General features: G+C 36.7%; 1 protein-coding gene across 1 annotated transcript in view; it reads left to right on the top strand.

The window, feature by feature from the left end:
• PDE1A (phosphodiesterase 1A) overlaps positions 1-24,689 on the top strand; it is a 157,035-nt gene that overhangs the window by 3,670 nt on the left and 128,676 nt on the right. Inside the window, exons 2-3 of the mRNA XM_031056685.1 lie at positions 1,190-1,230; positions 4,771-4,884. Of these exons, the coding sequence (XP_030912545.1) occupies positions 4,781-4,884 (104 nt within the window). The 5' untranslated portion in view covers positions 1,190-1,230; positions 4,771-4,780. The remainder of the gene's footprint in view (positions 1-1,189; positions 1,231-4,770; positions 4,885-24,689) is intronic.

Genomic DNA, 24,689 nt, shown 5'->3' with positions numbered 1-24,689 from the left:
TCCTTGCTAAACTTAAAGTTGATACTTGAAGGACACATAAATGAATATACACATTTTAGTAATTATATAAACAAGCCTGAAATACAGTAAATCAGATTTTGCAAAAAATACTAAAGTAAAAATAAAGGGGAAAATGTTTCCTGTTTGGTCTCCTTATATAGGTCATCTAAGTAAGTACTGTTAATATATCAAACCCAGCTCTTTTGCCTACTTAATTGAGTCAATGCCAATACACTGAGTAGACCATATGCATTACTTTATAGAGTTGCTATTCCTCAATTATGTAACTGTACTAATTTTGTTAATATATTCTGTGGAGAATCCAATAGTCCAGGATTACTGTAACATCAATATTTTTCCATTGACAGATTGCTGGAGACCTATGTATTTAAATAAAGTCAATGAACTTTAATAAGACCAAATATTTCTTCTTCCTCTGCTGTGCTTCCTATTGAATAATAATTCAGATATTTGGACATTGCAAGCAAGTGGGAAACTCTGCTTGTGCAAAAGAGGATTGTATATCACAAATGAAAATATAATTGACAATGGGGAGGGCAAAAGGAGAACACTGACTAGCAAACCATTCCTTTTCTGCAAGGGTGGAATTGGAGTGATGAGATGTCTCTGCTATCTTAGGTTCTGTTCACAAAGCACCCTGTAGCACTCGAGTCCACTGGCAGGCAGTTCTTCAGTGGTTTAACTGTTATTTACAGTGCTGTTGAACCCTGTCTTACCCAGCAAATACATGCAATGCTTTACCTGCTTAAAATTAAATGTGTATTAGTGCTTGGCAGAGCAGGGCCAAGACATACAGCATGCAAATCTAATACCTGCTGTCACTAATTACAATAAACCTATCTTGTCTTTTTGAGGATTTGTTTTGTTTTGTTTTTGCCCCTTATGTTTTCAGATTCCTTAATTGGTCCACAGCTCTCCTGCGGTTCCACTGCAGGGAGGTTTGTGTTGTCACGTTTGGAGGCATGGGTATTAGTTTGACAAGTCACCCTGCAGGTCTCTTGATACTTTCTTATTTTCCATGTGTCATGTATTAGATGTTTTGAAGATTAATTTCAAACAAAACAGCAAACAACGTATTTAATTTCCCTTCAGGAGCGCAGAATGTCTTTATTTTAAAGCTCTTATTCTCCTCATCAAAACCTGCATAATCCCTTTCCTTTTCTTATAGCTAATTAACTGGTGGAGCTGCAGGATTTTCCCAGTTTCAAGGTAAGTTTTTTTTCATTGCAACTGTTTGATTTTAGCATAACTGTAAAGGTCTGCCAGCAGTCAATATTAAAAAGACAATCTGATTTCTTCACTGGTGCATATATTTTCAAATTATTTATTTGCATTGATATTACTACTGGAGTGAATTACATCTAGATAAAAAAAAATCTAAGTTTAAATTTTCATTAAGTGTAGCTTCTTATCTGAGGATTATATGTCACTGGGAGAGTTTTCTTATCACCATAATTAAGGGTGAAGAAGTTAATTATTCCTGTTTTAATGTATCTCCATATTGGCTAATAGAAGTGTGTGTTGACTTTAGTATGGAAATTTAAGCTGAAATCTAAAAATAACAGGAAAAAACTGTGGACAAAGTGCAGAAAAGATTTTTTTTTTAAGGAGGAAGATGGACTGTAACAACAACTTGCTTAAATTATGACTTAGGGCAAGAACAGAAAACTGGCTCAAGAACAGGAAGTGGAAAGAAGAAAACTGTGAAGAGTAATTTTTCATTTCAGATACTAGCCCTCTTGATTGGCCTTGCTTCCTAAGGTAGCTGCTCACAGTTTAGTATTCTGTATCTTTTGACCTGCTTGTGCTGCAGGACAGGGGTCAGCGTGTCTGGGCAGGCAGGGCTGGCTGTAGCTGCAGGAGCTGGGGAAGCAGTGCCTTGGCCCTCGCATTCTCAGCCTCGTGTGCCCTGCACTGAGCCAGAGGAAGGATGTAGGCTCAGCTACTTCATTCTCTGGGCCTTATTCACAGAAGCTAAAGGGTGGAAAGGTGTCTCCTTTCCCAGTATTTCTATGAGTGCTTTTTACTCATGTTTTCCAGATAACTTAAAAGTTGCTCTTTTGCTTTAGATGGTTTGTTTCTCTCTCCCTAGGGAGCTACAGGACATGGTCTGGTAAATTTCTTGGTTTTCAAATGCCTTATCTGGTTTTTTGTTTCTTGTTCTTTAACTTTCAGAGATACAATTTCATTATTTAGTGTCTTCTCTGGCGGTTTGCTCTATTGATTCTCAGGACACCTTTGGAGCAAAGGCTACTGTGTTTGTCTTTTGCTTAGGCCATGCTGGGCGCTTCTGCTCTTGGAATTTCTATTGTTGTGGTGGAAGGGTCTTTCAGGGAGCAGAGGTTTTACAGTTTTCCTTTGTGGAGTTCTGGTGACATCAGCAGGTGTATCTCCATTTACAGGGATACTGTTTGGGCAGTGTGCACCTTCCTTCCTGGAGGATATTGCCTTCTCATTATAGTGCTGTCCAGTGAATCAAAGCAATGTGTCTTCAACTACTGAATTCCTTCTGAGGGAGAGAACAGCTTGCGAACACCACTTTTTTTTTCATTGTAGAATTGGACAACAAGAGCTGGAAATACTTTTTGAGGCCCTTAAAATTCCACGCTGTCCCTGGAGGTTTATGTGGTTTCTATAAATACTTAATTTCTTTGCTTTTCTTCAGATATTTGGCAGTTAAAAGGCAGGGAAGAGTCCAGATTAGTGTGAGATGTTCTTATTAATTATTCCATGGAAGGATATTTATGCTCTTTCTTACAAACTTTGGTTGGACTCCATGCAAAACAGGAGTAGAAGCTTCGGAAGGTTTTAAGCTGTTCAAAGGTACTACTGCTGGATTTGACCAAATAAATGCCTCACAGTTGTTGAAAATACATATTTGTATTTCTTAATTTTGTCTTAATGTTTGAAAATTGTAAGTGATTTCGCTCATCCAGTGACTCCTTTTCAGAAATTATTAGTAAATTTTGTGGGACTGACTCTTAAATGTCTGAGTCTGGAAGAATTTGGTGAAAGTCTGGAATCTAATAGCAGTTTAAAATTGTATAAGTCTTAAATCCATGGAAGCAAATGAAATGTACTGTTTAATTATCCACCTGAAATCGGCATGCAAAAGATGCAACTCAAACTGGTTTATAGCTCTCATAGGGTTTAATTTATCTCTATAATGTACATAAAAGTTGCCATAGAGAAACAAAATTGATTAGGAAATTCTGAAATGTTCAGATTATTTCAAAGCTGTGAGCCGCTTTTTTATTTTTCTGTGAGAACCTGAGTACTTAGTAGTAATATCCATTTCTGCCAATTGCATCAGACAGGAATGCTCATTACCTCACTCCATTGCAGAATTTAACACAGATAAAGCTGTTTAGTTAAAACCATACTAAAATATTCCTCCCTAGCCCTTAGGCTCCTTCCAGTCACCATCTGAGGGCTCTCATCCTTGCTTTTCCAATGTGGACCCAAAGCTCCTTTTCCCAACTGGCAGTGGCACCAGTAGCTGACAAAGCTGACACATTTACTCCCTCTTGGCACACTCCTCTTGCCTGGCTTCTTGCGCTGCCCTTAGTCTGATTGAAACAAACATGATCACTGAGAAGTCTGGGGTATATTTGATTATTTGGCTGCTGCTTCAGAAATGAAGATTTTTTTTACTCACCAGCCAAGACAGGTGCTCTTTTCAGAGTGGAGAAGCGCTCTGTAAACTCAAGTCTGTGGCTGAGCAAGCAGCAAGGAAATGCCCTCCTTTGCCCTCTCCCAGCCCTGACTTTGGCTATATGGATAGGTTCTCAGGTTAGCACTTGGAAGGCAGAGCAGGCAATCTGCCGCATGGCTCATGTACTGATTAATCCTCAACCCTTTTACTGTCTGTATGCACTTAATTGTTTTGTTGCTGGCAGAGACACAGAGTTCAGCATCAGATTTTGACACACACATGCTGCTGTCCCGGAGGATTCGCAGAGCGGGCTGTCTTGCAGCTGCTGCATTTTCCACCAGTAAAATTGACAGTTACCTACTGAGTGGAGTTGCTAGGAGAAGGTGAACAGTCATCATTACAGCATATTCCTTCAAAAACAACCTGTAGCGCTCGCTGATTTCTCTTCTGCAGGGATTTAGACGTGTCTTTGCTACTGACTTAGCATTTGTGCAGTCATATTTTTATTGACAGGCTGGTAGATATTTATTCAATAAGAAACAACTCAGGATCAGCTAAGGAGAGGAAAGCTCTGGCATTTGAACATACACTCTTTTTGTAGGGTGATGTGGCTGATACTGGCATCTACCATCTGCTTTCCTATTGCAGCCTGTTTCTCCAACCTGCAAAGCAGAAACCAGCCTTTCTTTCCTTCTGGATTGTTAAAGCCATTCGCATTTATCCTGCATGGCAATGAATTATAGTCCATTTTAAGGACTCTTTTGTGCTTCTGTGTGTATTCCTACAGCAGAAAAAGTGCATGAGAAAGGAGCTTGAGCAGTCAGTAGTATAAGTAGCTGGCTCTCCCGTATGGATTAGACTTGTGAGGTCAGAGGAGCTGTGTGTACTTGCTCTGTGCTTGGGGGGGGAAGAGTGGATTTGTCTGTCAAAGTGAATAGCGATTCAGGCAGGATCGTCCCTCAGCTGTTGTAATTCTGATGTGTTTTGCTATGACAGCAGCTACTGTCTAACATGCGTGGATCTTCTGAAATTTGTAGTGGACTAAGGACTGCTTTTACTTGCTGCTGAGCCTGACTGTAACTGTATCGCTGTAGGACAATAACGATGGGGGCTCGAGCGACAGAAACAACTCGGGAACTGGAAAGCGCCTCTGTACAGTACCAAATAGGAGGACATGCAGAGAAAATGTGGCAACGGCTCAAAGGAATGTGAGTAGCTTGTCTCCTTGGCTTTTGTTCGGTTCCTTGGGAAAGATAATTTTCTTCTGTTTGTTAAAATGTCTAATTAGCAAACGGGAGAGTTATCTTTAAGCTGTGAACAGTATTTGCTCCCACAATACAGTACATCGTTCTGCTTTACGATGGTACTTAGATTAATGTCAGACTCTCTATTAGGTTCAGTCATCTCATTTAAAAGATGTATAATAAGTGAGAGTTATTATCTAAATTGAAATGCAGGTAAGTCCTTCCAAGTTAGCACTTCCATATCTCTGATATGATTTTGTAAATGTTATCCTGAGAATCAGCATTTCTGGAGCTGTTTCATCATTATTGTCAGTATGTATGGGTAAGTATATTATTGCAATTCCACAGGAAGAACTAATATTTTCTCTTTAAGACTGAAGGTAAAGAAGTCAATATTAAAAGGTGCTTAGTTATTAGGAAGCTGCTCTGTCTGGTTTTTGTCAATTATTTTGGTGTTCAATAATGCTAGAAACTATTTCAAGGAGTATTTGAGGGGATCACTGTGTACCTGCTGTGTCTAATTCACTGCTCTCAAATGCAATTTTCATTTCAGTGCAAATGATCGGTAAATAAACATCTGCAACCTGTCAGAGTAAACTCTATCAAACTTGTGCATTCTAAACCCCTCAAATGTCAACATCTCCTTTTCAGTATTTGCCAGGTTTTTGATCTGAAAGCTGATGTCAGGATGTTACAAATAAATGCATGTTACACTTGTTGAAGCAAAGAAATGGCACTGTTATTTTTGCTGGGAAGATTTGTAATCCTGGGTTTCTAAAGGTATTCCACAGATGCTAAATAGTGCCTCAACTGTTGAAGGTAAACAGGTTATTTAAGTGTGGAGGATTAGATGTGTCAGCTATGGCACTGCCTGTTTCCCTTGTGCATTGGGTAGAGACTCAAAGTGGCTGAGGGGAAGGGGATTTCCATCATCTGCTTTCTTTATGGAGAAATTGGTTTGCTTGATTGGAAAGTCACTTTTCAGCTGTGGCCAGGGAGTTATCATAACTTCTCTGTGATATGCGTTTGAATATTTGCTCTAAATCCTATCATCACTCTGTTTAACACATTTTGGGAAAAATGTCCCCATAAAATCTCCAAAGTGTACACAGCACAGTAAATATTTTGGTTATTTGATGATGTCACACATTTTGCCTCTGAGTTTCTGCTACCAAAGACCTCCATCAATTTGTGTAGATTTGCATTTGTGTAGGGTCTTAGCTGCTGCTTTTGCTCTGTAAGTTCTCTGTTACCACTAGACTCTTGGGTTAAAGTGTTTCCTTTCAACTGCCTCTGGAATGGTACCATTAAACAAACTAATGCAAATAACTAAACATTGGTGACACAGTACAACACCTGCAGGAAATAAGGTTTATGCCTTTTTAGGAGTAGTTAAGATGATATTTGGAATTTGTGGTGTATCAATATAAAATGGAACTTACCTGTTTGGAAGCGACGCACCTTTCACAGGCAACCTCATGAATGTTGCGACAGGATGATGCTAAAATATGTGTATTTAAAAGGAAAACAGGTTATACTATTGGATATGTGCTCAGCTGGCTGTTTTTCAGACTTACCAATGGTTTCATTTTAATTACTCACTAGTCAATTGGAAATCACTGACTAGTCGATATTATGAACATTATATGGGGAAATTTCAAAGAATTGAAATTTCCGGAGTGGATATATGGGCTCACTTTAGACTATAAGCATCAATCATTAAGGAAAAAGATTCATTTTTTTGTGGGCAGATATCAAAGTAGAAGCAGGTTTGTATATGGTAGGGGAAGAGGGACAGATAAGTGGAACTGCCAGATAATCTGACTTGGGAAGAATTCTTTTATAAACAGTCTGGAGAATTGTTTTATCTTAGAGATAGGAACTGTTAATGTAACTACATATGATGACAAATTATTGAGCTTTTAAAGTAGTGTGCAGTAGTATATTTACACTGAAGTCAGGACTTCATGGTTTGAATTATGAAGCTGAATCTGTTCGTGCTGATGGAGTCCACAGACCTACATAATGTTCATGTGATTTCAACGCAGTTTTACGGTATTTTTGCAAGTAAAGAGTGCTGATTATCTTTTTGCAAGCAGGTCATTATTTCTGAAAGAACATTGGATTTAACTGTACAATAGACCCTTATTTAAAATCAGCTTTAATTTTCTGTTAGCATTACATCTTTTTTCATAATAGACTTTTAATTAAAAATTTGGCAGCAGAAGTCCGTTTAACCTTGTATGTCTTGGAGTAGTTTTGTTGTTGGCTTGTTGGCTTTTTTCATTCATTTTTATGTAATAGAGGCTATTCTAGAAGATAGGTGAGTTGAATGCACTTAAAGCTAAATGAAAATCCTTATTTGAATGCCCAATAAGAAAAGCTGTCCACTGTAGAAGCTTGAATGAAAGGGCTTTTTATAGGTTTTCTATTCTATAGGCTTTCATAGATCTTGCTAACCTAAGTGTTGCAATAAAGGCTGGGATGTTTGGAATAAAATTAAAATTACGTATAACATTTATTTGGTTTATGGTGCTTTACAGCCAAGCTCTTACTTTCATATGGCAAGTAAAAATCCCACTCTGTTTTCCTTACACTGGAATTGCAGCAGTGCTGCAACCAAGGACATTATCTGTCAGAGAAGATATTTGAATTTCATAACTTGATCCTTAGCATTGGTGCTGATTTTATTGATGCCTGAATGTATAAAACACAAGCTCAGTGAAACAAGATGTGTGAAAGAGTCTTGTAAATTTGTCTTGACTGTAGCTTCTGGTTTTTGAATTGAGATATTTTCAGTAGACAAACTGCAAGCTTCTCATGTTTTGTAGTTCATGGAGAAAGCAAAAACAAGTAACAAGGAGCAGCTCAATAACTCATATAATAGTGTGGCTTTTATAATTCTCTGCTATGCAGAAGAATAAAAGCAAAAGCCATTCAAGCCGCTGCAGGAAATCCAGCTGCCTGACTGAAGGGGGAGTGTTGTATATCTTCCACTTCAAAAAACACCTTGTCACAGCCCAGCCAAGGGGCTCCTTCTCAGCCTCTTTAAATGCCACCAGTTATACCTTTTCTCCCACAAACACTTTTTCTCTATTGGATTGAATCTTTCTTTAGACAGTAAATAAACCTCCAGCTTAAATGTGTTTTGGTGTCAATAGATCCAGATGATTTGCTGCCTAGGAGAGTTTGTCTTCCGCTGCTGATAGAGCATGCTAGGGAGCTCAGAAAGAAAAGCTGCTTTTTGAAAGCATTTTGATTTGGAATGCAGAGAACCAGGTTTAAAGCAGAGGTCTTTATGCTTACTGGCCTTGCAGTGTTTGGTATTCTCCTTAATCTGCATACAGACTTGACTTTACTCTGGATTGTTCCTCGGTGTGTGCAATTGTGTGCTGTTTAAGGTCTGTTTTGTCTTTTTGCCACTTCACTCAATGCCAGTGCAAAACAGCCAGACATGCCCCCCGCCGTCTTTTTTTATTTTGCAAGTAGACATCTTAGACACCTTTGCAATTAGGTTCTGCTATCCTCAACACTGCTGGACATAGTATTTGGGGTGGGCTGCCTTTCTGAGCTTTGAATTCAGTAGTGAGTAATTAGCTTGGTTTTCATAAATATATGTATTTGCTAGAACTGTCTCTAATTGGCCAGAAAAATGTCTGAATGAGAAAAGTTCAAGTCCAAGGTTCCAGGAACTTGGGGACTGGAAATTCATGTGTGGTTAGTATAGACTACTTTATAAAATTTTTACTGCTTTAAAATGAGAATGTGTTATTGCCATCACTGGTTAAAACTAATTTGTGCTAACTTGTATGGCAGAAGGGATTTGGAAAACAGTCATAAGCTTCTTTCCTTACCTTGTTCCCTTTCTTTCCCTCAACATTCAACATTAAGAAACCCTGATTTCTGCAGGAAGGAGAGTCTAAACGGTTTTAGGTACTAAAAAGGATGGACATGTTCGCCCAGTTTGTTGATCCTGCAATGCTGCAGTGGCAAATTGCATGCACACACATTTTGTTGAGACAAAAAGGGGCCTTAGTGACTGATTTGGGGAAATTTGGCTTGGTGTCAAAGAAAGTAGAAAAATGGCTTCCTGTGCACCTGCTGAATTATCAGAAGACAGAATTCTTTTAAAGGCATTGAATAAAATCCAAACTAGCAGCCTAGTTAGCTCTAAAACAGACTAGAATGGGTAATTTTATTTAGAGAACAGTCATTCCTTCATTAGGTCCATGGATACTGGTGGAACAGCAGTTAGAACGGTTTCCAGATATGACAGAGGTCTTTCTTTTTCCAAGCCGCTTGGAAAAAGAAAAAATCACTGTTTACAATTTATTTTATACTGTGTTCCATGTTTGCTTATTGCCCTTGTTTCTGTGGTCTGTTTGCCTCAACTGTGGTAGTTTAGTAAAGCTTAACAGAAGAGATTACCAAAACAGAACATATTATGATACAAAAATTTATAAATTTGTGAGTAATGAATAAACAAAAAGAGGAGAAGAGACAGAATTACAGGTGCATACCTATGGTAAAAAGTAGCAAGACAGATTTTCACTTATTGCTAACTACATCAGGAACAAATGGGTATATAGTTCAAGCAGTTTTTACTTGTAATGTTACCTATTTTTACTTTCTTGTAATATGAAAACTTTCCTATAAAGTCATAAGCTCTTAAAAGTAAAAAAAATGACATGCATTTCTAAGGGGACTTTAAGTAACATTGAAGTTGATTTCAGAAATGCTCTAAACAGAAAATGGAAGGTATATGATAATGTACCTGTTGATTGATATGCATTTCATTACTGCTATAATTACCTAAGAATAGTTTCATTATAAATTGTGAACAGCTTCTTTTGCTTTTGAAAGCAAAGTGTGTTTCTGCACCTAAGCAGTCAGATAAACAATTTATAATTATAACTTTGTAGCTTATAAACATGTATCTAATTAAACATAATGTGAAAAATTTCAAATTTTCAGTAAGTCTAGATGTTAAGCTACTTAACATTAGCAATTTAAAGAACTTTTGTATCCAGTCATATTATTTTGCTGTTAGAAAGGTATTTCCATTCATATCATATAGATAATAGGCATAGATTTAATTTTCAGGTTCATACTCAATTTTTCTTTCCATTTCTGGCATGTACCAATGCTGTTGATGGTTTAGAATAAATGCTGATCTTCCAGTTTACTGTGAGTAGGTGAATTGCTGTGCCCATAGGAAGTTGTACTAGAAATGATTGCAAATTGAAGAGTTGTGCACAAATATGTGCACAAACCATAATTTGCCTATGGTACCAGTAAGAACAGCAGCAGTGTTTTTACAGGTGTCTCTGAATAATACAATAAAATACTGAGATTCCCCATCAGAGCTTTAAATGAACATGTTTATACATTCCTCACATATGTGTCCAATTAAGAATTATATCTAAGGACCCTGGAAAGGAGATTAAAGATAACATTTTATGAAGCTAACTACTAAACTGCAATTAAATCTGTATATTCTGTATTTTTTTAAGCTTAGACATCTGACATCTGAGACTTCTAAAATTTCCTAAAAGTTACTTTCTGTGGCTATTCACCTTATACGTGTTCTATTCAGATCTCTGCTTAGAAAGCAATTGTATATAGCTGACTGCACAAATAATGACTTTCCTCTTCAGCTCCTGCCAACTCCTTGTGCAGGGGTCCTTGATTGCTGATCAGTTTTTACAGACATTTCTTTAAAAACTTCATTCTCTAATTTAGCTGTTGCCCACTGAAGCCTCCACAGTTTCTCAGAGCTATGGGTCAAAACCTCAGAGCTCCTATTGCCCTCCCACATGTAACTCCCAGGTTCTGCTCCACCTCCACAACAGAGTGAAGTCAAAATATCTGGATAGGAGAAAAAAAGGCCTATTGTCTTGCTAATTATATAGAGTTAGAAAAATGCAAATGCCTAAATACTGAAATTACATAGTTACCAGTGGAAGCTATAATAAAAATAGGCATTCACTTCATATATCTAAAAGAGAAACATAACCTCAGATTTATCAAAATTGTGCCTGACAGAATTTTTCCTGTAAGATGTCAAAATAATCCTTTAGGAGTGAACCCATTTAGTACTGTTCCATTTTGTTTGTGTTTTCTCTCTGATCTGGCTTACTCCTGGTACAATCTCTGGAGGAGGGCTAGAACAAAACAGATGCAATTATTTCTGCTGCCATTTACTGGAGACTATTTGACAAATAAGACTGCAAAAAAGGTGTAAGACCTACTCTGATAGCGAGTCCTCCAGTACTACTGTATTGTATCTAACATGAAAGGTTTATTTTTGTCAAAACCCCCCTCCAGACATTCGAAGACTTCCAAAAGGAAGGCAAATAACCAACTACCCAACCAGCTAAAGGGCAAGTGGGCTAAGCTTGACCCACAGACTGCACAGTGACAGAGTTCTGTACACCTTCTTGGGCAACAGCAGGTATTTGGATTGCTTTTTTTTCTTTGCTTCCTTCCCATACAATTTAATTTCATACTTGAGGTCACCAATGCAATTTGTGGAACTTTTAAAACAAGGCTTCATAAAGAGGCTCTATAGAGGCAGTCAGAACTTCATACAAAGTAAATCCTTTCATTTTACTAGGGAGATGGGGAAAACTGAGCAGTTGTGACTAAATGGAGAGAAAATTGCACTCTTCTGTGGTTAAGGGAAGCTAAACAGAAATTGAGCACATCACTTACAAAGTTACAGCTGACAATGAAATGACTCAGTTTTCACAGTCCATAAAGCTTTGCAATTAGTCAGGCAGTGCTGCAGACTGAAGAAGCCAGCCTTCTCTCTGACCTCTCTTTTCTCTTACAAAGCTGCTTAGATTTGGAAAGAACTACTACATCCAGTTTCTGTTAAAGGCTGCAGCTGGTCACAGCATAGACGCACATTTCCTGAATACATATATGCAAGGAGTAGTGATTTTAAAGGCGTATGTGACTTGCTCCTAAAACCTTCTGTGATTCTGACTGTTGACCAGCATATGTAATTTCATTTGTGAAGTCAAATGCTGTTAACATGACACTGTATTTATTCCTGTGGATTCTGCTAGAAACATGATTTCCAAAGTGGTTGGTTTTCTGTGAGTGGAGTGAGTTTTTCAGATCCACTATCCCTAAAAGGTGACCATTTCCTGCAGGTACAGTGGATTAAGTTGTCTCCCACAATACATTCTTGATTCCCAACCCTCATTGCTTACTCCATACTCTTTTTTTTTTTTTAGCTGTTCTAGTGTGACTGGTTTTGATACCACTGGTTTTGATTTCTTCTGTGGTAAAAACAGCAATAGCTTTTTTTTTTTTTTTAAATTTTATTCGTTCTTAGGCTGAATTCCCTCTATGTTTTCATACCTAGTTGCATCCTTGCAACGGAGAGAGTTGTCTGAGGCTGGGACTACCTAAAGTTAAAGGAGATGGTCTCACTTGAGCAACTCTCTAGGAAAACAATCATGGTCTTGCATCTGTTATGTTTCAAGTCCTTGATTCTATGGTATTGTAAATCCCATCCTAGACTACCTAGTATTGTATCAAAACATGACAGAAAATGTTGATCCAATATGAACTTCTTCTGAGGGTTCAATTTTGTTCTGGTATTTTTGAAAGGCTAACTTTGAACTAGCAGGTTTTATGAAGATCAAGCAGTGCCCACGTCACTCCAGAGTTATGATGCACAGATAACATCTGTGCTTTTGTAGCCTACAAAATAGCTGGCCTGAAAGAAGGCCAGGATAAACATCCGTGTTGTGTGCTTGGGCTAATTCAGGACAATTGCAATCATTTATTTGCACCTCAGCTGAATCAGTGAAATACTGCTGGGTAACCTATAACCAGCAGTTACAGAACTGTGTTCTAAACCCCCCCTGAGCCTTTTTGCCTTGGCTATAAAGCCCTTTGCCACTGCTGGCAATATCTCGTGGATCTGCAAATCAAAAAAAAAGCTGAAAAGTGCTTTATTAGAATTTTTATTCTTGAAGTGAATGATCTGAGAATGAGTACTCATTAGCTGCAATTGTGCTGCTTACGGTCTGTACACAAAGCTGGACTGTAATGAGATTTAGTATGGTTTATTTTGAATGAGTAAGAGAAGTGTGCTCATCTGAGTCAGTGTCGTGAAATGACAAAAAGCATTCCCAAGTTGCTTGTCTCTTTGACAATTTATGCAAATATGTCTGATTTTAGATGTTCCAGAAAAGCCATTATACCTTGTGGTATCATGTGCTGGAAAACATTAAAATAACATGGATGTTAAAGCTTTGCTTGTTTCAGGATTAGCAGTTCTATAAATATCGCTCCAATGTTAAAAAAAAAGAAAAGTGCTTTTTCTTGTCTTCTTCACTGATCTCATGTTTGTAGTCATTATCATTTAGCATTTTTGCATGATTGTGTTGCTATGTGTTTAATAAGTTTCTCAGAATAAGAGACTGTTGAATTCCAGCCGTTCAACCCTCCGAGCATAATGCAGATATTATTTGAAGCAGTGTTATTTAACTAGGAGCAACCTCAAGGAAGATGTTTGTCTGCACAAGTGCTTATGCTCCTTTATCTATTGTTTGACATTGGCTGCAGTTTGTTTGACCCAACCGTTCTCCAGACTTTTGGCGCCCCAGGAAAACAAGTAGCCTCCATAAATATTATGGACATGTTTAATTGTTGTGAATTTCTCTGATAAATAGTGTTTGAAGGCAGCTATATTTGAATTGTTCACCGTTAGTGTAATTTATGCCAGAGTAAGGAACAAACTGCTGGGTAGAATTTACTTCTTTCTTCAATTGTTCTACAATATAGAACTGTTCTGCCTGAGAAATTTGAAATTAAATAAGTTTTTTTTCCTTCTGTGTTGTCTGCAGAATTTATTAAGGAATTAACACCTAACATCATGCTTACCTGCCATTATATATTTTGTATTTTTATTTACTGTGTTTTGAATAGTTAATTTTTTTGGTTTGTTTTTATTTTGCAATACCTTGGACACCTCTTAGTATAATTCTGTAGCTTTATTTTGCCATTTTTACTAAAGGCTTGATGAAGGTTTGAGTATTTTTCTTCTAAACTGAAGATTTTTTATTTATATCACTGTATTTCCTAATCTCAGATACATTTGCTTAAGAGAATTCAGATACCTGTTTGACAGAAATGCCAAATATACTAGGATCAGCTGGAGCTGCAAGTTGTTGTCCCTTTTGACAGTTCCCTTATATCTTCAGTGTGTGATTTTCTGATGCACAGGTAACTGCACTGCAAAAAGCATTACACCATTGGCATTAATTTCCATTAGGGGTGGGCTGGAATGCAGAATTCCTGCTCTGAAGAATACATAAAAAAACCTTGGAAAAGGGCCACCAAGATTAAAAGCTCAGAAGAATGAGTAATCTGAAATGTTTTTGAAAACATTAAATGAGTATCTCTTTCTGACTTTTCAAATTCCAAACCCTTAAACTGAAGTGGCAGCAACCTGATTACTTGAAAGCTGCTTGTCCTAGTCCCTGTCGTGCAAAGATGTCCTGATCTCTGAGAAATCAAGAGAAATAGTTACCTACAGTCAGGAAATCTCTGAGATAGATATCATTTTATAAGCAGATTAAGTTGTGCGTGAAATCTGCAATTTTCCATTGAAGAAGTTAAATTATAAAATTACTGACCAACTCTGATTTACCTGTTTTCAGTGTAACTGGAAAGACCTTGGATTTTCTAGGTAATTAAAAATGGGATGTTTCTCTTTCATAGAAAACTGCTGAAGTATCAGAGAAGGTTCTGTGTTTCAATAGCTATCAAGACATGCTCACCAGCCACAATTCAGTTAAAGCTGACAGGCCAGGTGTATGGGATGAATCTGTAGCAGTCAATGGCAGTAAGACAGAGATAACCTTTTCCCTGGCATGTGCTGCTGTGACAAGAATTCTCTATTTTAGTATTGTATCTTTCTTCATACATGAATGAAGACATTAGGGTCTTCACTCTAAATAATTGGAACAAAGATGAGACTTCAAATTAATTTACCTGTGAGTATTTGAAATTTGTCTCCATCTCTTAATGCAATGCACGTGTTTTGTGCCTTTACCACATTTTATATATATGGCACATTATTATGCTATGCTGGAAAGTGTTGAGTCCTTGTTTCTGTCCTGAAGACTCTTCAAAATTGCCAAATTATCTTGATTTATTGAGTGAAATAGTACACTTGCCTCTTGAAGGAAAACTGCAAGCGTTGAATGATAGACAGTATTAGAGTGGTGCGTGTCTATGTAAAAGGAGTGAAAATAATTTGTAATCTTCAAAATAAGTTTATTTCTACTGCATCTGATTGGTATAAATTTTGTTCTTAACTTAAAATGTGAGAAATAGAAAATTTGGCTTATTTTGACCTTTTGATTTTGAAGTTCCTTTCTAAGCAGATTGATTTAATACTGCTTGTTTCTCTAAAATATTGAAAAATATTTGTCAAAGACATGTCACAATGAAGAGTGGTAATAACATACACATGTAAATAGATAGCGATAATTGTGAGGAGGCTTTGCCTTCAAGAGGGAAATACTTGATTCTGTTTTTAGTTATTTTCTTGGGTAGTTCAGTTAGCCATTTTCTACTTTGTGTGAGCTAAACTACAAAATGGGATTCCCTCTCCACTTGATTGATAGAAAGTCCCTACTGTTCCAGAAACATTTAAATATGTAATGTTTAGAAGTAACTAGGCATGAAAGTGTGAAAATGTTTTGTTTCCATACACTTATAAACCTATATGGGTAATTGTATTCCTGGCTTTGTAGTTAAAAAAAAGCTTGATCCTACCTAGAGACTTCTTGGTAAGAAATAAAAAATTGGCAATATGTTTCTGTGAAAGAGAAATTACATTTCCAAGAATGCCAAATGGACAGCTCATGAACACTTGGGGCTTAGACATTATGATCCTTAATTTTAGTTTAGTATACCAAACCTTTCCCTTTTCCTTCACCACTGATGTACTGAATGTGGTTCATATGCTGTATGAAAGTGAACATTATCTAGAGGAAAAATGGTTTGCATTTATAGCAGATAGGGACAAAACATTTTGAATCTGATCATACAAAAACTGCAAATCTATTTCTAGAGCTGGATACAAGGTAAACACAGGATATGAGGATCCCAAATGGTTACGGGATTTGTGAGAGTTTATAGCTCCATCCAAACTTTGAGTTGCTTCTACCACTGTGAGAGTCCAAACCAAAGTTTGTGTTAAAACAAGTGGAGCCTTTTAGAAGACTAAATTGTGATAGATGTAATACAATTTGGTCATTGTGTCTACTGATATAAAAAGAAAAAATAAGTATGGTACTAGAATTCTTAAAGAAGATCTTGCTTTGATTTAATGCTTTAACAAGAGCAAACATGCCCTAAGATTTTAATATTATCAATTCCTGAGAAAAATAGTTGGCTCTGGTGGACATAAAACCACATTGAGCCAGCTCTGTCACCTATTTTCCTGTCTTGACTTACAATCAGCTTTGACCAGATAAATTCTTGATACAGGAGAGAGTCAACCTTGTCTTAGAATGAGGTCATATTTAGCCTTCTAGTACTGTGCTCATCTTCTCTGTAAGACAAAGACCTGCATCCAAAATGCCGTGTTTGTGATATGAAAGTATCCTTACGTTCCTGCAGAAGGTCATAGCAAAATGTGGAGTGGAGAACAAGTTGCTGAAAGTATATAATTTCCTATGATTTTTAGCTAAGACTATTTAGTTTAAAAGTTCAGAATATTCTCATCATCAGTTCAGTCTAAAAATCATCTTGGTTTCAGTTCAATCCTAAAATCATCTTGGTTTAAGAGAGAAGGAGTCAGGAATTGTAGAATTCTTGAATTGTGTTACAGTTTGAGGAAATATGGTTATTAACAGAATTTAATTTTTAAATGCTTTTCTATGTGTATATATCAAATGCAATCTCAAATGCATTTTTAGGTTGAACTATCAAGGGAATAGCATGAAACTTTGTGCTTCAATTTCTATATCAGCTTCAATAGAGGAAGGCAAAGAATCTCAGGAAAATGAAGAATTCATAATGGTTTTAGAGATTATGTGTATTATTTTCATTCCCAGTAATGAAAAATGGTACTGCAGCTTTACATATGATGACTGAATTGAAATAGACTCAAAAAATCCTGTGTAAAGCTGTATAATGGCAATGTAAAGTGACAACAGATGTGATTTCTCACACTAAAATGCATTCTTATCATTTGACAATGATTCTCATTATGATGATACTCCTGGCATGGAACTAAAATTTTTCTACATTGTACGAGCTATATTAAATCTGTCTTAAGCTGGCAACCATGCCTTACTGAAGCTGGCAGAGTACCACATGTATGGGATAAATTCTAGCTTTCTATATGGGTGTGATTACAAAAATCTACATATGATGCTTCACTTCTGAAAATTAGTTGATTTTCACAAAAGGGCTGCAGCATAATGTAATTCTGAATCTCAGCAAGAAGTATTTCATGGCTCAGCTCTGGCTCTATTTGCTCAGTCATCTGCTTTTATTCAGTCTATTATGATCTAATAATATTTAAATGCACTCCAGTTCCTGGCTGTATTGGGGTTTTGTGGTTGAGTCTGAAAATCCTTTAGATTTACAAGACTGAAGTTCAGAGATGTAAGAAAATTTCAAGATCCAACAATCAATTTTTCCTTTAGGTACAATGTATTTTTTACTACAGATTTTTCTGAAATGAACAGCGTGAAAATGGTTTGGGGTTTTTGAATGAATAATAGAAAAGATATGTAGTAGTTTTTGAGGAATTAAGATAATAATGTTCAAGTTGTGCCTGTAGACCATAGAACTTCAGCCTGTGATTTCTCAATCCAGTCAATAATCAAATAAAATTAGCCTGGTTCTGGTCTCACTTAAACCAGCATAATTGGACTCTATTGAATTACAACACAATAAATGAGACCTCAAAACAGATTTACTTTATTGTGACAAAAGAGCACAGCATTTCATGGATGCAGTGGAATTTGGCCAAGGTAATTCCTGTTTATGAACACTGGGCTATGTCAAGCATGTTATAGTTTTCAGTGCTAATTCTTATTGGATATGACTCCTAGTTTCTTAATTGGGAAGTGAACAAATCACCTGATAGAAGGATTCCCTGAATTACCTTTTTTTTTCCCCTTCTCCCAAGGGAAAGAAACATGTTTACCTCCCTTTGTCTATCACTTGGCTGCAGCTATAGTAGTAACACAGAAACAGATTGCACTGAATTTGCTATTTATTGCTCTGATTTTGGATTTTTGCCACTCTCACTAATGAGCTATGTTTTTGCAGATAGACAAATTAAAGATGGGCTCCTCAGCTCACATGCTTTCAATTGTATCCCAGTTTGTAATTAAATTTATTTTTAACAATAAAATCAGCAGACTGTAATTTGTATTACGATTATCACAAATAGATCTCACCACATTTAATGGAACTGTGAAGCTTTGACAGTGCAGATGAGGGGAGTTAGACCTTGAAAGAAAAAACCAGTTGCACAGCATCATCTAAAATTTTATTTTGGCAGTTTTTCTGTAGTGATTTGGGGGATGGGAACAGCAGAAAACGGAGGGGCCAATTTTATCTAATAACATCCTCACTCAAACCAAATGATTACATTACGTTCCTTTCTATTAGCATGGCAGGCACAAGATTGGACAGTATTTGGTATAAAGTATCCACCACATTAAGTGATGAAGTCTTAAATGTTGTACTTGTATTTTTATGGGTAGCTGAAGGATTTTCTGTATACACTCATCACTTCTAAAAGTGTTTAATGAAAGTGAGAAGTTTTGTTTTTTCTTTGTTGAGTTGCCTCAGAAGAAAATGTCAGAAGCACAAAAGCCTTTGTTGCTTCATTCATGATTAAATACAGCCTTCCCTATTGAAAGAACTCTTTTCTTTTGCATTATTATCCTGTTACAAAATGTCTATTCCCATCACAAATATTTCAGTTTCCCCATTCTTCCCTTCATAATTAACACTGAAAGCCTAACATTGTAAGGCTAGAAGCTGCCATTTCTTCATGTGCAAAGATTTAAGCTCAGCAGCTGCATATGTAAAAGAGGTGTTTTACTCAGTAAACTATTCCGTTACCAAAAGTAGACTACTAATAAGCAAATGTAGGCTACTATTTTTAATTTAAATTGTATTGTCCATAAGGCATCAAGACCTACACGAGTAATTACGGCTACCCAGATTGCCTTATCTTTGTAAATGGATTATGAAACTGAAAATGAGGAAAGGTGTTATCTGGGAAACAATATATTTCCAATTACAGTGAAGTGACTATACAATTGTAACACTTCTATTCAGGCCTTTGTACTTCAATGGAAGGTGGTTTTTATTCTGTTCACATTAACACTTTCTTAAAAGATTGAGGAATCTTAAAAAGGTCACATTTGTACTGTGGGAAAAATTAACACCAGAAATTATCCCACTCATCTGTGGCAGCTTCAGTTCATAGCTTTGAATTCAGTGACATGTGCTTGCTTCAATAGTCAAGCTATTTGCTTCTCACTTACTTCCACAATCTTTTTTTGGCAAGAAGAGTTACCTTTAATCCAGATTGTTTGTAGGAATCCGTGTAATTTCAAGGATCTGCCTTATTAGCATAGTTAAATGGATAATGGATGTGGCATGGAATAGGAACGAATTATCAGAGCTGGGGTGTTAGTATTAATTCACAGTCATAACTGGTGTACTGAGAAATGAAATCCCTAAATTGTATCCAAAAGATTTTCCCTCAGTGAAGCTGAAAAACACAAGAAAATGTTATGCCAGTACTGGTCACGGCAAAGCCAGTGCTGAAGCACTGTTAACAAAACCACGAGATTGCTTCCCTCCCCCAGCACAACTAGAACAATAGAAAACACAGAATCAAAGATGCAGTGCTTTATATTTGCTTGGCACCATGCTAACTTAATCAAGAATGAACTTGCTCAAGGATTTTTTCCATAGGAATAGGACAACAAGCCGTTCTGGTACCACTCCCAGAGTGTGACTCACAAAGAGAAAGCAGCAGAGAAAGACAGTGGGTTTTTTTCCTTTCATGAAACCACTCACTTCCCTGCAAGGTTATGCACTTGTTTTGTTTTTAAATGTGTTACTTTGATTCTTTTCCTACTGATGTTTGAAAAATTAGTGTTAAACATAGATTATGTCAGTGTTGATGGAGCAGGTTGTCATCCCCCTCCATTTTTTCTGAAAGATGGATGCTACATTCTGTGTTTAGTCACTTCAATGCAACGTGAAATCCTGACAAAAATGCAAGTTCTTGTGGCTCCTTACCAAATTAGTTTGTTCTAGCAAAACAGACCAAATGATACCAATAAATTTTCTCTCATCATTCATTCATTAGCACTAAGAAGAATTGTGATACTTTTGGAGTGGATGGCTCTTTGCTCCAGCCTCCAAACAAAAGTCTGGATAGTGGTCAGGCTTGGAAAGTAAGTCTATAGGATCCACAAAAATAGTATTTTAGTCTGATATTTCCTGATCTGCTTACAAAGACAGTCTTTGCAGTAGGGAGTTTTTGTAGTGGTTATATGTGGGTGCACCACAACCTTCCACCCTCTGCATACTCACGTAGACTTCCATCTCATTACTGTCTAGCTATTAATTGTATGTGTCTGTGAACAATGATGGCTTCAAGCACTCAGCTGTCAATATGACTTTCCCAGATGAACATCTGAGTAGGCGTAAATGTCATGATAAGCATGCTGCCTTCATGGATCACACAAAGTTATTACCTCCTTTTTGCTGATTCTTATGTAACTATACTTTGGGCTGATAAAGTAGAATAAATAGGTTTTATTTTTCATAGTGAGCTATGTTAAACATATATATATGTATATATATACAAGATCTGTCAAAATTCCTCTTAGCGATATTTTTTCCTTTGAAACACTTGTCAAATCTGACTGATACTCTTTCCCATATTCTTACTTAGATGAACTTGAATGCTGTAAAGAATTTTGGTTATATGCACCAATATCAATTCAAGACATCAACACCAATTTGCCCTCAGAAACAATGGAAAAAGAAATTAATTGAATAATTCAGTTTACTTAAAAAATAATCTTTAAGAATAATCTTTAGAGGTAGCATCACTGCATGCCCCTGATAAAAATGTATCTGAGGGGCTGGATCATCCATGCTTTTGGAAAAAATTATATATATTTGTTTTGGTATTTTTTTCCTGTGGGTTTTCCAGATTGAAATAGTGCTGGAGCTATAATAAATAGCAGGAAAATAACATAAAATTATGGCATGAAATTGATACTTTAGACAAAACTGACGGTGCCCTTCAAAAGTAGAGCAATGCAATCTCCACAGTTTGGACAAGTCTTGTTAATGGAGAATAGCACAGAAAGGTATTTTGTAGCAAAAAAAAACCCCAAAACCCAAACCAAAACCAGCATCATCAGTAAGCTCCTGTAAAAGCACATGTTATTGTTAATTAGAGTACAGCATGCAAGAAGATTTGGAATTTCTAGAGCTTTGTCCTTTGGGCTGTTTAGGTTCCAGGCTGCTTGTGCAGCTGATGGGCTGCTCTGTTAGTGGTGCTTCTCCCTGTGAGTCCAAGTCTGACATATGTGATGAAATGCAGAATACTGATAATCAGAAAAGAAAACCAAACCCAGAGCTTAAATGCAAGATGTTTGAGGAATTTATATGTGAATATACAGGCTGCCAGTACTCATTTTATTTAGAATTTACTGCTACTCCAAGCAGACACTTTTAAAATAAATTCTTCATTACAGTTTTGTGGGGATTTTTTGTCAGGGTCAGGAGCATGACATTTCTAATTTCTTGTTAGACCAGTGCAAGAAAAAAATAAAGCAATGCTGCCTGCTACTTTTAAGCCTTTCAGAGAGTTTCTTTTCAGTGGTAGTTGCAGAACATGAATGTGAAAATGTTTAAACCAAATGTTCCCTAGGCATCTCTCAGTGTTCATGTGATCCTCAGTGCTTAAAAGCTTTCAGAAAAAGCATGGAAACAAAAATATTTCTTTTATCTTAATCCTTTGTAAAAAGTGGCACTGATTTTGTCTATTAATGCAATTGAATTAAATAGAAAATGCTCCTTTGCTGCCATTTGACTGTTCTAAATCAGAGTTTCTAAACATTCTTCTCTTGATCTACCTCAGTGAAGAGCATAGGTGTGTGCAGGGTATAAGGAACTATGCTTGGGAGTGGCTGATGGTTGTTGATGAAATCTCAGACAAAATAGAGAAACGAAGGTTGAGTTTCTAGGAAGTAATTAGGATGTTTAGGTGCCTAGACCTGAACTTTTGATGGACTTTAATGAGGCTTTTAATAAGACTTTTGATAGTCTTGCCTCAATATGTTATGCTAATAAATTCCACCATTAAAGATTTTGTTTGGATAATGGACATAACACAAATAATTTCACTGGAGTAGCCATTTGTCACAAGAAACAAGTGCAATCTGCTGTTGTCATCTTACCCATTCCCCTCTTCTTAGGTCCTTTTACATGTGTCTGTGTTTCTGCAGATCTTTCATCATAACTCATAGCCTAAAACTCCTCAGAGTTCTTGTTCAGCAGTTTTTTCCTAGTGTTTTATTTCAAGTTTTCTCCCCATACCAGTGTGGAAAGTTTAACAGTCTGGCAGTTTAAGCAGAGTCTCATTTTTCTGTGTGTCTGTTTTAACCCTTGGTCTGGAAAAAAAATGCTGCAACTTCTTGGGCGTGTGCCAAAATAAAAAAAGGAAAAGTGCCAAGTTCTTAGTTTTAAAATAAGACCAGCAAAAGTGTATGAAATGATTCATCACTTCCTGGCAAGTGTAATTATCACTGCAGTTACCAATCTCTATCTACTTGCATCCTTGAAAGATGTGCTAAATATTACTGTAAGTTCCAAAAGTTATTGTTTCAACTGAATCAACTTAAAAAAAAATCAAGAGCATCACAGGTGTGTGCTTTAAACAGGAAATTATGCTGATCTCTGGGACTCTCAGAGCTGCCTTCCTTTAGATTGGGCTACAAGAAACGTGTCACATTTCACATCGATGTAAAGGTGGAACATGCTGAGTTTACAGTAATAGCTGTACAAGGGAAAGTATTTCAACTGGTTTAGCTATTGTTTGTCATTGTTGACAAGGAAGCTGACTGCTCAAATTTGAAAACAGTTCCACCTCTTACCTGGGCATTTATTCTTTGCCTAGACTTGGACATTGGAGATACAATAATTATGTTTAGTATTCAGCTCATGTACTTTTTTTACACAGTTTAAGAAAATCACTTGTAGCTTCACTCCTATAGGTGCTCCCTGGCCATTACCTATAACCAAAGAATCCTATTTTGACAAGGTATAGTTGTAATTTCTCTGTGTTTTGAACCTCATAAAAATGACTCAAAGCATAATTGATTCTGCCTATAAGTAAATTGGGATGTGGGATGCATTCTCACCAGTCACTGCCTAAAGTCTAAAACAAAAATCAGACTTGGTAACATACCAGTGTACTCATTTCTCACATAACATATGTTGTGAGATCTTTGGGGTAGCAATGAGCTTTTTTGTTCTGTTTGTATAGCAACTACACAGATGGTCTTTATCTACCACTGGCAAATTTGGGTAGTATCACAGCAAACAAATGTTTAAAATACATTGTTTAAAAGTTTTACAGTACAGGAAATTTTTTTTCCAAGTTGTTATGAATGATTTCTGTGTCAGTGAAAAGTTTTTGCCTAACAAATTAATGCTGTTATTTAGTATTTCAGCACTTATTTTTTGCATGTCACCTAACCTCTGCTCATAACCAGGGGATTGGTGCAAAGAGCTGCCTTTATTCTCCAGATCCTGTGGCATTCTACTCTAGCTGAGGGTCTCGCCTGTGACCTTGTGTTGTTGTACGTTAGAATCAAAGCCTTCCCAAATGTATCTCATCTTGGAATGCTGCTAAAAATGGAGGAATCCAGTGGTGTGTAACAAAAGAAATATTAAGAGCAGCAGACAGGGAGGAGGAAATTACTTCAGTACAATAGCAAGGAAGGGAAAAGACCTAAAAATCCCAGAAAGTGATAGCTGTCGAATGGCCACAACTCACACTATCTAAATTCCTCCCATCACTTTGCCCAGCTGTTGATTAGTTATGCTGGGACAAAACAGAATTTCAAAGTAGGTTTCAGCTTTAGAATGACTGAATTTATTGTCTGCCCAGGAGGACTGTGTCAAAGTATACATACTTTTCAGTACTTTTACATCAGGAGAATAAATGGATATTTTGTGTGTTGTGATGTTCTATTTAGAATCTTGGATTTACCTTTTGAAATTTCATGGTATCAGAAGGTGCTGGAGATGGAAGTAGATTTCATTTCTAGATTTACATTAGAGTAATTAGGTAGCTGGGAAGGGTGCCAAACACCTCCTATGTATCAACATATTCTTCAGAGTCCAGATTAGTTATCTTTGACTCCTTCAGGAAACCTGTATTAAGCTGACGTGGGAAATTCCAGTACTCTTTCTCCTTACTCTTCCCTCAGTCAAAGATGCCAGTGAAGAGTCCTTTAAGCTGAAACAGGATACCCTGCTTTAGTTCTGTGCTTGCAACTTAAGGGGAGTTACTCACAGATGCATTCTTGCATTATAATGTTGCTTAACTTGAAAGATTGCATTGTGCTGATGAGAAAGGGTAAGTAGGTTTGCTGAACTCCAGATTGGACTGAAGATGTTTTTTCCTTAAAACCAAGGTTATGTGTATGCAACAAATTACATGT

This window comes from Geospiza fortis, unplaced genomic scaffold, assembly GCF_000277835.1.
Source record: "Geospiza fortis unplaced genomic scaffold, GeoFor_1.0 scaffold112, whole genome shotgun sequence".
In the NCBI taxonomy this organism is placed as follows: Eukaryota; Metazoa; Chordata; class Aves; order Passeriformes; family Thraupidae; genus Geospiza; species Geospiza fortis.
Note: the sequence above shows the minus strand (reverse complement) of the source record. Positions and strands in the feature narration are given on the sequence as shown.